Genomic DNA, 16610 nt, shown 5'->3' with positions numbered 1-16610 from the left:
GCGTGTTCTAAATGTGTGTGTGTACTGTTACAGTGTGTTCTATATGTGTGTACTGTTACAACGTGTTCTAAATGTGTGTGTGTACTGTTACAGCATGTTCTAAATGTGTGTACTGTTGCAACGTGTTCTAAATGTGTGTACTATTACAGCGTGTTCTAAATGTTACAGTGTGTTCCATATGTGTGTACTGTTACAGAGTGTTCTAAATGTGTGTACTGCTACAGCGTGTTCTAAATGTTACAGCGTGTTCCATATGTGTGTACTGTTACAGAGTGTTCTAAATGTGTGTACTGCTACAGCGTCTTCTAAATGTTACAGCATGTTTTAAATGTGTGTACTGTTGCAGCGAGTTCAAAATGTTACAGTGTTCTAAATATATGTACTGTTGCAGTGAGTTCTACATGTGTGTACTGTTACAGCGTCTTCTAAATGTGTGTACTGTTACAACATGTTCTGAATGTGTGTACTGTTACAACATGTTCTGAATGTGTGTACTATTACAGTGTGTTCTAAATGTGTGTACTGTTAGAGCGTGTTCTATATGTGTGTACTGTTACAGCGTCTTCTAAATGTTACAGCATGTTTTAAATGTGTGTACTGTTGCAGCGAGTTCTACATGTGTGTACTGTTACAGCGTGTTCTATATGTGTGTACTGTTACAGTGTGTTCTAAATGTGTGTACAGTTACAGCGTGTTCTAAATGTGTGTACTGTTACCACATGTTCTAAATGGTACAGACTGTTCTAAATGTGTGTACTGTTGCATCGAGTTCTAAATGTGTGGACTGTTACAGCGTCTTCTAAATGTGTGTACTGCTACAGCGTGTTCTAAATGTGTGTACTGTTACATCGTGTTCTAAATGTGTGTACTGTCACAGCATGTTCTAAATGTGTGTACTGTTACAGCATGTTCTAAATGTTACAGCGTGTTCTAAATGTGTACTGTTACAGCGTGTTCTAAATGTGTGTACTGTTACAGTGTGTTCTAAATGTGTGTGTACTGTTACAGCATGTTCTAAATGTGTGTACTGTTACAACATGTTCTAAATGTGTGTACTATTACATTGTGTGCTAAATGTGTGTACTGTTACAGCGTGTCCTAATGTTTGTACTGTTACATTGTGTTCTAATATCTGTACTGTCACAGCATGTTCTAAATGTGTGTACTGTTAAAGTGTGTTCTAAATGTGTGTGTACTGTTACAGCGTGTTCTAAATGTGTGTACTGTTTCAGTGTGTTCTAAATGTGTGTAATGTTACAGCGTGTCCTAACGTGTGTACGGTTACATTGTGTTCTAAATGTGTGTACTGTGACAGCATATTCTAAATGTGTGTACTGTTACAGCATGTTCTAAATGTTTGTACTGTTACAGCATGTTCTAAAGGTTACAGCACGTTCTAAATGTGTGTACTTTTACAGAGTGTTCTAAATATGTGTACTGTTACAGCGTGTTCTAAATGTGTGTACTGTTACAGCGTGTTCTAAATGTGTGTAGTGTTACAGCGTGTTCTAAATGTGTGTACTGTTACAATATGTTCTAAATGTTACAGCATGTTCTAAATGTGTGTACTGTTGCAACGAGTTCTACATGTGTGTACTATTACGATACGTTCTAAATGTTACAGCATGTTCTAAATGTGTGTACTGTTGCAACGAGTTCTACATGTGTGTACTGTTACAGCGTCTTCTAAATGCGTGTACTGCTACAGCATGTTCTAAATATGTGTACAGATACAGTGTGTTGTAAATGTGTGTACAGCTACAGTGTGTTCTGAACGTGTGTAGTTATAGTGTGTTCTAAATGTGTGTACTGTTTCAGATTGTTCTACATGTTACAGCGTGTTCTAAATGTGTGTACTGTTACAGCGTGTTCTAAATGTGTGTACTGTTACAGCGTGTTCTAAATGTGTGTACTGTTACAGCGTGTTCTAAATATGTGTACTGTTACAGCGTGTTCTAAATGTGTGTACTGTTACAGAATGTTCTAAATGTGTGTACTGTTACAGCATGTTGTAAATGTTACAGCGTGTTCTAAATGTGTGTACTGTTACAGAATGTTCTAATTGTGTGTACTGTTACAGCATGTTCTAAATGTTACAGCGTGTTCTAAATGTGTGTAATGTTACAGAATGTTGTAAATGTGTGTACTGTTACAGCGTGTTCCAAATGTGTGCTGTTACAGCATGTTCTAAATGTGTGTACTGTTACAACATGTTCTAAATGTGTGTACTATTACAGTGTGTTCTAAATGTGTGTACTGTTACAGTGTGTTCTAAATGTGTGGGTACTGTTACAACATGTTATAAATGTGTGTACTATTACAGTGTGTGCTAAATGTGTGTACTGTTACAGCGTGTCCTAATGTTTGTACTGTTACATTGTGTTCTAATGTGTGTACTGTCACAGCATGTTCTAAATGTGTGTACTGTTAAAGTGTGTTCTAAATGTGTGTGTACTGTTACAGCATGTTCTAAATGTGTGTACTGTTACAACATGTTATAAATGTGTGTACTATTACAGTGTGTGCTAAATGTGTGTACTGTTACAGCGTGTCCTAATGTTTGTACTGTTACATTGTGTTCTAATGTGTGTACTGTGACAGCATGTTCTAAATGTGTGTACTGTTACAGCATGTTCTAAATGTGTGTACTGTGACAGCATGTTCTAAATGTGTGTATTGTTACAGCATGTTCTAAAGGTTACAGCACGTTCTAAATGTGTGTACTGTTACAGTGTGTTCTAAATGTGTGTACTGTTACAGCGTGTTCTAAATGTGTGTAGTGTTACAGCATGTTCTAAATGTGTGTACTGTTACAGCATGTTGTATATGTGTTTACTGTTACAGTATGTTCTAAATGTTACAGCGTGTTCTAAATGTGTGTACTGTTACAGCGTGTTCTAAATGTGTGTACTGTTACAGCGTGTTCTAAATGTGTGTGCTGTTACAGCGTGTTCTAAATGTGTGTACTGTTACAGCATGTTCTAAATGTGTGTGCTGTTACAGTGTGTTCTAAATGTGTGTACTGTTACATCATGTTGTAAATGTGTTTACTGTTACAGTATGTTCTAAATGTGTGTGTACTGTTACAGCGTGTTCTAAATGTGTGTACTGTTACAACATGTTCTAAATGTGTGTACTGTTACAGCGTGTTCTAAATGTGTGTGTGTACTGTTACAGTGTGTTCTATATGTGTGTACTGTTACAACGTGTTCTAAATGTGTGTGTGTACTGTTACAGCATGTTCTAAATGTGTGTACTGTTGCAACGTGTTCTAAATGTGTGTACTATTACAGCGTGTTCTAAATGTTACAGTGTGTTCCATATGTGTGTACTGTTACAGAGTGTTCTAAATGTGTGTACTGCTACAGCGTGTTCTAAATGTTACAGCGTGTTCCATATGTGTGTACTGTTACAGAGTGTTCTAAATGTGTGTACTGCTACAGCATGTTCTAAATGTGTGTACTGTTACAGCGTGTTCTAAATGTGTGTACTGTTACAGCGTGTTCTAAATGTGTGTACTGTTACAGCATATTCTAAATGTGTGTACTGTTACAGCATGTTCTAAAGGTTACAGTGTGTTCTAAATGTGTGTACTGTTACAGCATGTTCAAAATGTGTGTACTGTTACAGCATATTCTAAATGTGTGTACTGTTACAGCGTGTTCTAAATGTTTGTACTGTTACAGCATGTTCTAAATGTTACAGCGTGTTCTAAATGTGTGTACTGTTACTGTCACAGTTGTCGTAGGAAGAAGCGGACAAAAGTGCAGCGTGTGTGTCGTTCCACATTTTATTTATACTGTGAAAACTATGCAGTACATAAATAAACTGAATGACAAAACAACAAACCGTGACTCAGAGGTGAAACATACACTACTCAAAATTAATCTCCCACAAACCCAGGTGGGACAAACACCAACTTAAATATGACCTCCAATTAGAGACAACGATGACCAGCTGCCTCTAATTGGAGATCATCTCAAACAAAGCCCAACATAGAAATACAAAAACTAGAACAACCCAACATAGAAATACAAAACTAGAACATAACAACATGGAAAAACTAAGCTAGAAAACCCCCGTCACGCCCTGACCTACTCTACCATAGAAAATAACAACTTACTATGGTCAGGACGTGACAGAACCCCCCCCCCCAAAGGTGCAGACTCCGAATGCAACTAAACAACAAAAGAAAACAAAAAAAAAGGGAGGGTAGGGAGGGTGACAAGTGTCTATGGTGCATTACCCAGAACCTTATTATCCAGCGGATCCTCCAGCAGAGGAGGCGGCTCCGGTTCGGGGCGTAACCCCCGCTCCGCCCGCTGATCCCTCTGCTTCTATACCACCGGACCGTGGATCGTCAGAGGAGGAACCGGACTGTAGATCATCGCCGGAGGCTCTGTACTGCACACCACCGCTGGAGGTTCCGGGCTGCAGGCCGCCGCTGGAGGTTCCGGGCTGCAGGCCGCCGCTGGAGGTTCCGGGCTGCAGGCCGCCGCTGGAGGTTCCGGGCTGCAGGCCGCGGCTGGAGGTTCCCGGGCTGCAGGCCGCCCCTGGAGACTCCGGGCTGCAGGCCGCCGCTGGAGACTCCGGGCTGCAGGCCGCCGCTGGAGACTCCGGGCTGCAGGCCGTCGCTGGAGGTTCCGGACTGCAGGGACTGCAGGCCGTCGCTGGAGGTTCCGGACTGCAGGCCGTCGCTGGAGGTTCCGGACTGCAGGCCGTCTCAGGAGGTTCCGGACTGCAGGCCGTCGCCGGAAGCTCTGGTCTGCAGGCCGTCGCCGGAAGCTCTGGTCTGGGAACTATCGCCGGAAGCTCTGGACTGGGAACTGTCGCCGGAAGCTCTGGACTGGGAATGCGCACTGGAGGCGTGATGCGTGGGGCTGGCACAGGTGGTGCCAGACTAGTAACACGCACCTCAGGGGGAGTGCAGGGAGCAGGAACAGGACACCCCGGACTGGGCAGGCGCACTGGAGGCCTGATGCGTGGGGCTGGCACAGGTGGCGCCAGACTGGTGACACGCACCTCACGGTAAGCACAAGGAGTTGGCTCAGGTCTCCAACCTGACTCTGCCAATCTCCCCATGTGCCCCCCCCCATTTTTTGGGGGGGGCTGCCTCTCGTGCTTCCCTTGTTGCCGTGCTCTCGCTGCCTCCACCTGTTCCCATGGGAGGCGCTTTTCTCCTGCCCCTAAATCCTCCAAAGCCCTGGATATACTCCTCCTTGTCTCCTCAATAGTCCACTGGTCCATACCACGCTGCTTGGTCCTTTGGTGGTGGGAGATTCTGTCACGGTTGTCGTAGGAATGAGCTGATCAAAGTGCAGCGTGTGTGTCGTTCCACCTTTTATTTATACTGTGAAACTATGCAATAGATAAATAAACTGAATAACAAAACAACAAACCGTGACGCAGAGGTGAAACATACACTACTCAAAATTAATCTCCCACAAACCCAGGTGGGACAAACACCAACTTAAATATGACCTCCAATTAGAGACAACGATGACCAGCTGCCTCTAATTGGAGATCACCTCAAACAAAGCCCAACATAGAAATACAAAACCTAGAACAACCCAACATAGAAATACAAAACTAGAACATAACAACATGGAAAAACTAAACTAGAAAACCCCCCTGTCACGCCCTGACCTACTCTACCATAGAAAATAACAACTTATTATGGTCAGGACGTGACAGTTACAGCGTGTTCTAAATGTGTGTATTATTTTAGCATGTTCTAAATGTGTGTACTGTTACAGCGTGTTCTAAATGTGTGTACTGTTACAGCCTGTTCTAAATGTGTGCACTGTTACATCATGTTCTAAATGTTACAGCGTGTTCTAAATGTGTGTACTGTTACAGTGTGTTCCAAATGTGTGTACTGTTACATCGTGTTCTAAATGTGTGTACTGTTACAGCATGTTTTTAATGTGTGTACTGTTACAGCGTGTTCAAAATGTTACAGTGTTCTAAATATATGTACTGTTGCAGTGAGTTCTACATGTGTGTATTGTTACAGCGTGTTCTAAATGTGTGTACTGTTACAACATGTTCTGAATGTGTGTACTGTTACAACATGTTCTGAATGTGTGTACTATTACAGTGTGTTCTGAATGTGTGTACTATTACAGTGTGTTCTATATGTGTGTACTGTTGCAGCGAGTTCTACGTGTGTACTGTTACAGCGTGTTCTATATGTGTGTACTGTTACAGTGTGTTCTAAATGTGTGTACAGTTACAGCGTGTTCTAAATGTGTGTACTGTTACATCGTGTTCTAAATGTGTGTACTGTGACAGCGTGTTCTAAATGTGTGTACTGTTACCACATGTTCTAAATGGTACAGAGTGTTCTAAATGTGTGTACTGTTGCATCGAGTTCTAAATGTGTGGACTGTTACAGCGTCTTCTAAATGTGTGTACTGCTACAGCGTGTTCTAAATGTGTGTACTGTTACAGCATGTTCTAAATGTGTGTACTGTTGCAACGAGTTCTACATGTGTGTACTGTTACAGCGTCTTCTAAATGCGTGTACTGCTACAGCATGTTCTAAATATGTGTACAGCTACAGTGTGTTCTAAATGTGTGTACAGCTACAGTGTGTTCTGAACGTGTGTACTGTTATAGTGTGTTCTAAATGTGTGTACTGTTTCAGAATGTTCTACATGTTACAGCGTGTTCTATATGTGTGTACTGTTACAGCGTGTTCTAAATGTGTGTACTGTTACAGCGTGTTCTAAATATGTGTACTGTTAAAGCGTGTTCTAAATGTGTGTACTGTTACAGTATGTTCTAAATGTTACAACATGTTCTGAATGTGTGTACTGTTACAACATGTTCTGAATGTGTGTACTATTACAGTGTGTTCTGGATGTGTGTACTATTACAGTGTGTTCTATATGTGTGTACTGTTGCAGCGAGTTCTACGTGTGTACTGTTACAGCGTGTTCTATATGTGTGTACTGTTACAGTGTGTTCTAAATGTGTGTACAGTTACAGCGTGTTCTAAATGTGTGTACTGTTACATCGTGTTCTAAATGTGTGTACTGTGACAGCGTGTTCTAAATGTGTGTACTGTTACCACATGTTCTAAATGGTACAGAGTGTTCTAAATGTGTGTACTGTTGCATCGAGTTCTAAATGTGTGGACTGTTACAGCGTCTTCTAAATGTGTGTACTGCTACAGCGTGTTCTAAATGTGTGTACTGTTACAGCATGTTCTAAATGTGTGTACTGTTGCAACGAGTTCTACATGTGTGTACTGTTACAGCGTCTTCTAAATGCGTGTACTGCTACAGCATGTTCTAAATATGTGTACAGCTACAGTGTGTTCTAAATGTGTGTACAGCTACAGTGTGTTCTGAACGTGTGTACTGTTATAGTGTGTTCTAAATGTGTGTACTGTTTCAGAATGTTCTACATGTTACAGCGTGTTCTATATGTGTGTACTGTTACAGCGTGTTCTAAATGTGTGTACTGTTACAGCGTGTTCTAAATATGTGTACTGTTAAAGCGTGTTCTAAATGTGTGTACTGTTACAGTATGTTCTAAATGTTACAGCGTGTTCTAAATGTGTGTACTGTTACAGAATGTTCTAAATGTGTGTACTGTTACAGCATGTTCTAAATGTTACAGCATGTTCTAAATGTGTGTACTGTTACAGAATGTTCTAATTGTTTGTACTGTTACAGCATGTTCTAAATATTACAGCGTGTTCTAAATGTGTGTAATGTTACAGAATGTTCTAAATGTGTGTACTGTTACAGCGTGTTCTAAATGTGTGTACTGTTACATTGTGTTCTAAATGTGTGCTGTTACAGCATGTTCTAAATGTCTGTACTGTTACTGTGTGTTCTAAATGTGTGTACTGTTACATCGTGTTCTAAATGTGTGTACTGTCACAGCATGTTCTAAATGTGTGTACTGTTACAGCATGTTCTAAATGTTACAGCGTGTTCTAAATGTGTACTGTAATGACACACCTTGTTCTAAATGTGTGTACTGTTACAGTGTGTTCTAAATATGTGTGTACTGTTACAGCATGTTCTAAATGTGTGTACTGTTACAACATGTTCTAAATGTGTGTACTATTACAGTGTGTGCTAAATGTGTGTACTGTTACAGCGTGTCCTAATGTTTGTACTGTTACATTGTGTTCTAATATCTGTACTGTCACAGCATGTTCTAAATGTGTGTACTGTTAAAGTGTGTTCTAAATGTGTGTGTACTGTTACAGCATGTTCTAAATGTGTGTACTGTTTCAGTGTGTTCTAAATGTGTGTAATGTTACAGCGTGTCCTAACGTGTGTACTGTTACATTGTGTTCTAAATGTGTGTACTGTGACAGCATGTTCTAAATGTGTGTACTGTTACAGCATGTTCTAAATGTGTGTACTGTGACAGCATGTTCTAAATGTGTGTATTGTTACAGCATGTTCTAAATGTTTGTACTGTTGCAGCATGTTCTAAAGGTTACAGCACGTTCTAAATGTGTGTACTTTTACAGAGTGTTCTAAATATGTGTACTGTTACATCGTGTTCTAAATGTGTGTACTGTTACAATATGTTCTAAATGTTACAGCATGTTCTAAATGTGTGTACTGTTGCAACGAGTTCTACATGTGTGTACTATTACGATACGTTCTAAATGTTACAGCATGTTCTAAATGTGTGTACTGTTGCAACGAGTTCTACATGTGTGTACTGTTACAGCGTCTTCTAAATGCGTGTACTGCTACAGCATGTTCTAAATATGTGTACAGCTACAGTGTTTTGTAAATGTGTGTACAGCTACAGTGTGTTCTGAACGTGTGTAGTTATAGTGTGTTCTAAATGTGTGTACTGTTTCAGATTGTTCTACATGTTACAGCGTGTTCTAAATGTGTGTACTGTTACAGCGTGTTCTAAATGTGTGTACTGTTACAGCGTGTTCTAAATGTGTGTACTGTTACAGCATGTTCTAAATATGTGTACTGTTACAGCGTGTTCTAAATGTGTGTACTGTTACAGAATGTTCTAAATGTGTGTACTGTTACAGCATGTTCTAAATGTTACAGCGTGTTCTAAATGTGTGTACTGTTACAGAATGTTCTAAATGTTACAGCGTGTTCTAAATGTGTGTAATGTTACAGAATGTTGTAAATGTGTGTACTGTTACAGCGTGTCCTAATGTTTGTACTGTTACATTGTGTTCTAATGTGTGTACTGTCACAGCATGTTCTAAATGTGTGTACTGTTAAAGTGTGTTCTAAATGTGTGTGTACTGTTACAGCGTGTTCTAAATGTGTGTACTGTTTCAGCGTGTGCTAAATGTGTGTACTGTTACAGCGTGTCCTAATGTTTGTACTGTTACATTGTGTTCTAATGTGTGTACTGTGACAGCATGTTCTAAATGTGTGTACTGTTACAGCATGTTCTAAATGTGTGTACTGTGACAGCATGTTCTAAATGTGTGTATTGTTACAGCATGTTCTAAAGGTTACAGCACGTTCTAAATGTGTGTACTGTTACAGAATGTTCTAATTGTGTGTACTGTTACAGCATGTTCTAAATGTTACAGCGTGTTCTAAATGTGTGTAATGTTACAGAATGTTGTAAATGTGTGTACTGTTACAGCGTGTTCCAAATGTGTGCTGTTACAGCATGTTCTAAATGTGTGTACTGTTACAACATGTTCTAAATGTGTGTACTATTACAGTGTGTTCTAAATGTGTGTACTGTTACAGTGTGTTCTAAATGTGTGTACTGTTACAGCGTGTTCTAAATGTGTGTAGTGTTACAGCGTGTTCTAAATGTGTGTACTGTTACAGCATGTTGTATATGTGTTTACTGTTACAGTATGTTCTAAATGTTACAGCGTGTTCTAAATGTGTGTACTGTTACAGCGTGTTCTAAATGTGTGTACTGTTACAGCATGTTCTAAATGTGTGTGCTGTTACAGCGTGTTCTAAATGTGTGTACTGTTACAGCATGTTCTAAATGTGTGTGCTGTTACAGCGTGTTCTAAATGTGTGTACTGTTACATCATGTTGTAAATGTGTTTACTGTTACAGTATGTTCTAAATGTTACAGCGTGTTCTAAATGTGTGTGTACTGTTACAGCGTGTTCTAAATGTGTGTACTGTTACAACATGTTCTAAATGTGTGTACTATTACAGTGTGTGCTAAATGTGTGTACTGTTACAGCGTGTCCTACTGTCTGTACTGTTACATTGTGTTCTAAATGTGTGTACTGTTACAGTGTGTTCTAATATGTGTACTGTTACAGCGTGTTCTAAATGTGTGTACTGTTACAGTGTGTTCTAAATGTGTGTGCTGTTACAGCGTGTTCTAAATGTGTGTACTGTTACATCATGTTGTAAATGTGTTTACTGTTACAGTATGTTCTAAATGTTACAGCGTGTTCTAAATGTGTTTTCTGTTACAGTATATTCTAAATGTTACAGCGTCTTCTAAATGTGTGTACTGTTATAGTGTGTTCTAAATATGTGTGTACTGTTACAGCGTCTTCTAAATGTGTGTGTACTGTGTCTTTCCCAGAGGTCCATGTTGGGGAACGGTCTGGTTCTTCAGAATCTATTGCACATGCAGTTGGCCCAGCAGCAGCTCCTGCACATCAAAGACAAGCACATGAGCAATGTGAGGCAGTCCAACATGTGTGTGTGTGTTTGTCCTCAGGCCCCACAAGGAAAAATGTTTTTTTAGGCTTAGGGGCTAGGTTTAGAGTTGGGGTTAGAATTAGGGTTTGGAGTTAGGGTTAGGATTAATAAGAGTTAAGATTAGGTTTAGGGTTTTGGGTTAGGTTTAGGGTTAGGGGTTCGGGAAAATAGGATTTTGACTGGGAATCAATTGTTTTATCCCCACAAGGATAGTAAAACAAATGTGTGTGTGTGCTTGAGCCTGTGTGTGTTGTGTTTTCGGTTGGCTGCTTCTGTCAGTCATTCTTAATGAAATATAACAACATTAGGAAAGCTTTACTCTGCACAGCTAATGGGTTCTGTGCAGAAATGAATGATTGGGTAAAAAAATATTCTCACAATATTGAAACTTCTGTTCTCTTTATTGCCCGATTTGTCATGTGAGGTATAGCAATATAAATATTAATTACATTACTCTGGGTGTCTGCGTATTTTATGTAGTTTTAAAAGGACAGACTTGAGAGATAATGTGTGTGTGTGTGTGTGTGTGTGTGTGTGTGTGTGTGTGTGTGTGTGTGTGTGTGTGTGTGTGTGTGTGTGTGTGTGTGTGTGTGTGTGTGTGTGTGTGTGTGTGTGTGTGCTCTGTTAGCTCCATCTATCCTGCTGTACATGTAGTACTGCTCTCAGTGTATGTGGAGTGGAGACACGCTAAGTTGAGTTGTGAGATCATTATCCATTTCTGCATTAGTCTCACAACCCTTTTCTTAGCCTTTCCTCTACTTCTCTCCTCCCACAATCCCTTTCTCTCTTGCTCTCTTCACTCTCAATTTATCACCTTTTGCCTCTCTTCTCACTATCATTCACCTCTTTTTCACCTCTTTTCTCCCTTTCTCCTCCCCTCTCCCTCTCTCTTTGTATTTCCTATCCTCTTCCTCCTCTCTTTCTTCCCCTCCCTAGGTATCTAGTCTGTTGGGTGACCCCTCTCGTCTACTCCTACAGAAAGTCCTTGGTCTCAGACCTCCAGCCACAATGGCCCTGGGAAAGGGTCTGCTGGGTGACTCCCCCACTGGTGAGTGCCCTGGGCTCGGTACGCATAGCCCTATAGCACCACCTAGCCTGCACGTTCGGCCTCTCTCTGTAACTGTTCTTCTCAGACAGACCAAACACATTTGCAATTCAAATCTTCCAAATGAGAATGTCACTATTTATGCAAATGTGTTGACATTTCTGTGGTTGCGATCCATTTATCTATGTTTGCTAGCATTGTTTTGTTTGCTGCAGGCCCGTAAGGGCTGAGGCTGCTCTGGGCTATGCAGGTCATTCATCACAGGGTTATTAACAGTTGGAATGAATGTAATCTGGGTATTCCAGGATGAAACAGAGAAACAGAGTAGTGTTCTGTGCTGTGCTGCAGTGCTACTGGTAAATAGATAATAATGTATGAGGTGTTCCCTTCAGAAATGTCATAACCTGAGTTAATGTAATCTTTACTTTCTCCTGGGTAGATAATGGTATTTTAGTTGTGCATATATGGCGCTGTATACTGTATTATAAACCGGGTGGTTCGAGCCCTGAATGCTGATTGGCTGAAAGACGTAGTATGAAAGACCACGGGTATGACAAAGTTACTTTTTACTGTTCGAATTACGTTGGTAGTAAAGAACAAGGAGGCTGTCACACTGTTAACACTCCCAATAGTTCTTTACTAGTAGTCTTTATTAGCCCAGCACCTATGTTTTAAAGGATGTGTGTATGACTGCAAACTTTTCTAATTACGTTGGTAACCAGTTTATAACAGCAGTAAGGCACCTCGGGAGTTTGTGGTATATGGCCAATATACCACGGCTAAGTGCAGTATCCAGAACAGCCCTTAGCCATGGTATAGTGGCCATATACCACATGTCCTCGGGCCTTATTGCTTAATTAACAGTGCTTGATAGTATAGTTAGGATGCACCTAATCTCTTTAAAGCCTATAGCTTGAGCACAGCATGTATACTATACTGTGTGCACTGCTAGCAGTAAGTAGGGGACTAGTCTGACTATAGTTTACTGTAGGCTAGCAGTAAGTAGGGGACCAGTCTGACTGTAGTTTACTGTAGGCTAGCAGTAAGTAGGGGACCAGCCTGACTGTAGTTTACTGTAGGCTAGCAGTAAGTGAGGGGACCAGTCTGACTGTAGTTTACTGTAGGCTAGCAGTAAGTGAGGTGACCAGTCTGACTGTAGTTTACTGTAGGCTAGCAGTAAGTAGGGGACCAGTCTGCCTGTAGTTTACTGTAGGCTAGCAGTAAGTAGGGGACCAGTCTGACTGTAGTTTACTGTAGGCTAGCAGTAAGTAGGGGACCAGTCTGACTGTAGTTTACTGTAGGCTAGCAGTAAGTAGGGGACCAGTCTGACTGTAGTTTACTGTAGGCTACTAGTAAGTGAAGGGACCAGTCTGTGACTGTAGGCTAGCAGTAAGTAGGGGACCAGTCTGTGACTGTAGTTTACTGTAGAATAGCAGGAAGTAGGGAACCAGTCTGTGACTGTAGGCTAGCAGTAAGTGAGGGGACCCGTCTGACTGTAGTTTACTGTAGGCTAGCAGTAAGTAGAGGACCAGTCTGTGACTGCAGTTTACTGTAGGCTAGCAGTAAGTAGGGGACCAGTCTGACTGTAGTTTACTGTAGGCTAGCAGTAAGTAGGGGACCAGTCTGTGACTGTAGTTTACTGTAGGCTAGCAGTAAGTGAGGGGACCAGTCTGACTGTAGTTTACTGTAGGCTAGCAGTAAGTAGGGGACCCGTCTGACTGTAGTTTACTGTAGGCTAGCAGTAAGTAGGGGACCAGTCTGTGACTGCAGTTTACTGTAGGCTAGCAGTAAGTAGGGGACCAGTCTGACTGTAGTTTACTGTAGGCTAGCAGTAAGTAGGGGACCAGTCTGACTGTAGTTTACTGTAGGCTACTAGTAAGTGACGGGACCAGTCTGTGACTGTAGGCTAGCAGTAAGTAGGGGACCAGTCTGTGACTGTAGTTTACTGTAGGCTAGCAGTAAGTGAGGGGAACAGTGTGTGACTGTAGTTTACTGTAGGCTAGCAGTAAGTGAGTGGACCAGTCTGTGACTGTAGTTTACTGTAGGCTAGCAGTAAGTAGGGGACCAGTCTGACTGTAGTTTACTGTAGGCTAGCAGTAAGTGAGGGGACCAGTCTGTGACTGTAGATTACTGTAGGCTTGCAGTAAGTAGGGGACCAGTCTGTGACAGTAGTTTACTGTAGGCTAGCAGTAAGTAAGGAGACCAGTCTGACTGCAGTTTACTGTAGGCTAGCAGTAAGTGAGGGGACCAGTCTGTGAATGTAGGCTAGCAGTAAGTAGGGGACCAGTCTGTGACTGTAGTTTACTGTAGGCTAGCAGTAAGTGAGGGGACCAGTCTGTGACTGTAGTTTACTGTAGGCTAGCAGTAAGTGAGGGGACCAGTCTGTGACTGTAGTTTACTGTAGGCTAGCAGTAAGTGAGGGGACCAGTCTGTGACTGTAGTTTACTGTAGGCTAGCAGTAAGTAGGGGACCAGTCTGACTGTAGTTTACTGTAGGCTAGCAGTAAGTGAGGGGACCAGTCTGTGACTGTAGATTACTGTAGGATTGCAGTAAGTAGGGGACCAGTCTGTGACAGTAGTTTACTGTAGGCTAGCAGTAAGTAAGGAGACCAGTCTGACTGCAGTTTACTGTAGGCTAGCAGTAAGTGAGGGGACCAGTCTGTGAATGTAGGCTAGCAGTAAGTAGGGGACCAGTCTGTGACTGTAGTTTACTGTAGGCTAGCAGTAAGTGATGGGACCAGTCTGTGACTGTAGTTTACTGTAGGCTAGCAGTAAGTAGGGGACCAGTCTGTGACTGTAGTTTACTGTAGATTAGCAGTAAGTAGGGGACCAGTCTGTGACTGCAGTTTACTGTAGGCTAGCAGTAAGTAGGGGACCAGTCTGACTCTAGTGTACTGTAGGCTACTAGTACGTGAGGGGACCAGTCTGTGACTGTAGGCTAGCAGTAAGTAGGGGACCAGTCTGTGACTGTAGTTTACTGTAGGCTAGCAGTAAGTGAGGGGACCAGTCTGTGACTGTAGTTTACTGTAGGCTAGCAGTAAGTGAGGGGACCAGTCTGTGACTGTAGTTTACTGTAGGCTAGCAGTAAGTGAGGGGACCAGTCTGTGACTGTAGTTTACTGTAGGCTAGCAGTAAGTGAGGGGACCAGTCTGTGACTGTAGTTTACTGTAGGCTTGCAGTAAGTAGGGGATCAGTCTGTGACTGTAGTTTACTGTAGGCTAGCAGTAAGTAGGGGACCAGTCTGACTGTAGTTTACGTTAGGCTAGCAGTAAGTAGGGGACCAGTCTGTGACTGTAGTTTACTGTAAGCTAGCAGTAAGTAGGGGACCAGTCTGACTGTAGTTTACTGTAGGCTAGCAGTAAGTAGGGGACCAGTCTGTGACTGTAGTTTACTGTAGGCTAGCAGTAAGTAGGGGACCAGTCTGACTGTAGTTTACTGTAGGCTAGCAGTAAGTGAGGGGACCAGTCTGTGACTGTAGTTTACTGTAGAATAGCAGGAAGTAGGGTACCAGTCTGTGACCGTAGGCTAGCAGTAATTGAGGGGACCAGTCTGACTGTAGTTTACTGTAGGCTTGCAGTAAGTAGGGGACCAGTCTGTGACTGTAGATTACTGTAGGCTAGCAGTAAGTGAGGGGACCAGTCTGACTGTAGTTTACTGTAGGCTAGCAGTAAGTAGGGGACCCATCTGACTGTAGTTTACTGTAGGCTAGCAGTAAGTAGGGGACCAGTCTGTGACTGCAGTTTACTGTAGGCTAGCAGTAAGTAGGGGACCAGTCTGACTGTAGTTTACTGTAGGCTAGCAGTAAGTGAGGGGACCCGTCTGACTGTAGTTTACTGTAGGCTAGCAGTAAGTAGAGGACCAGTCTGTGACTGCAGTTTACTGTAGGCTTGCAGTAAGTAGGGGACCAGTCTGTGACAGTAGTTTACTGTAGGCTAGCAGTAAGTAAGGAGACCAGTCTGACTGCAGTTTACTGTAGGCTAGCAGTAAGTGAGGGGACCAGTCTGTGAATGTAGGCTAGCAGTAAGTAGGGGACCAGTCTGTGACTGTAGTTTACTGTAGGCTAGCAGTAAGTGAGGGGACCAGTCTGTGACTGTAGTTTACTGTAGGCTAGCAGTAAGTGAGGGGACCAGTCTGTGACTGTAATTTACTGTAGGCTAGCAGTAAGTGAGGGGACCAGTCTGTGACTGTAGATTACTGTAGGCTTGCAGTAAGTAGGGGACCAGTCTGTGACAGTAGTTTACTGTAGGCTAGCAGTAAGTAAGGAGACCAGTCTGACTGCAGTTTACTGTAGGCTAGCAGTAAGTGAGGGGACCAGTCTGTGAATGTAGGCTAGCAGTAAGTAGGGGACCAGTCTGTGACTGTAGTTTACTGTAGGCTAGCAGTAAGTGAGGGGACCAGTCTGTGACTGTAGTTTACTGTAGGCTAGCAGTAAGTGAGGGGACCAGTCTGTGACTGTAGTTTACTGTAGGCTAGCAGTAAGTGAGGGGACCAGTCTGTGACTGTAGTTTACTGTAGGCTAGCAGTAAGTGAGGGGACCAGTCTGTGACTGTAGTTTACTGTAGGCTAGCAGTAAGTGAGGGGACCAGTCTGTGACTGTAGTTTACTGTAGGCTAGCAGTAAGTGAGGGGACCAGTCTGTGACTGTAGTTTACTGTAGGCTAGCAGTAAGTAGGGGACCAGTCTGACTGTAGTTTACTGTAGGCTAGCAGTAAGTGAGGGGACCAGTCTGTGACTGTAGATTACTGTAGGATTGCAGTAAGTAGGGGACCAGTCTGTGACAGTAGTTTACTGTAGGCTAGCAGTAAGTAAGGAGACCAGTCTGACCGCAGTTTACTGTAGGCTAGCAGTAAGTGAGGGGACCAGTCTGTGAATGTAGGCTAGCAGTAAGTAGGGGACCAGTCTGTGACTGTAGTTT

At 42.3% G+C, this 16610-nt stretch overlaps 1 protein-coding gene across 3 annotated transcripts in view; it reads left to right on the top strand.

Moving 5' to 3' along the window:
- raver2 (ribonucleoprotein, PTB-binding 2) overlaps positions 1-16610 on the top strand; it is a 176708-nt gene that overhangs the window by 105654 nt on the left and 54444 nt on the right. For 2 of the 3 annotated variants that reach the window (XM_014123424.2, XM_014123423.2), the window contains exons 7-8: positions 10534-10632; positions 11589-11700. In XM_014123424.2, the coding sequence (XP_013978899.2) occupies positions 10534-10632; positions 11589-11700 (211 nt within the window). The remainder of the gene's footprint in view (positions 1-10533; positions 10633-11588; positions 11701-16610) is intronic. The other variant, XM_014123425.2, reaches the window with a different exon arrangement.

This window comes from Salmo salar, chromosome ssa10 (assembly GCF_905237065.1).
Source record: "Salmo salar chromosome ssa10, Ssal_v3.1, whole genome shotgun sequence".
Lineage (NCBI taxonomy): Eukaryota > Metazoa > Chordata > Actinopteri > Salmoniformes > Salmonidae > Salmo > Salmo salar.
The sequence above is the reverse complement of the archived record's forward strand: the minus strand, read 5'-3'. Positions and strand labels throughout refer to the sequence as shown.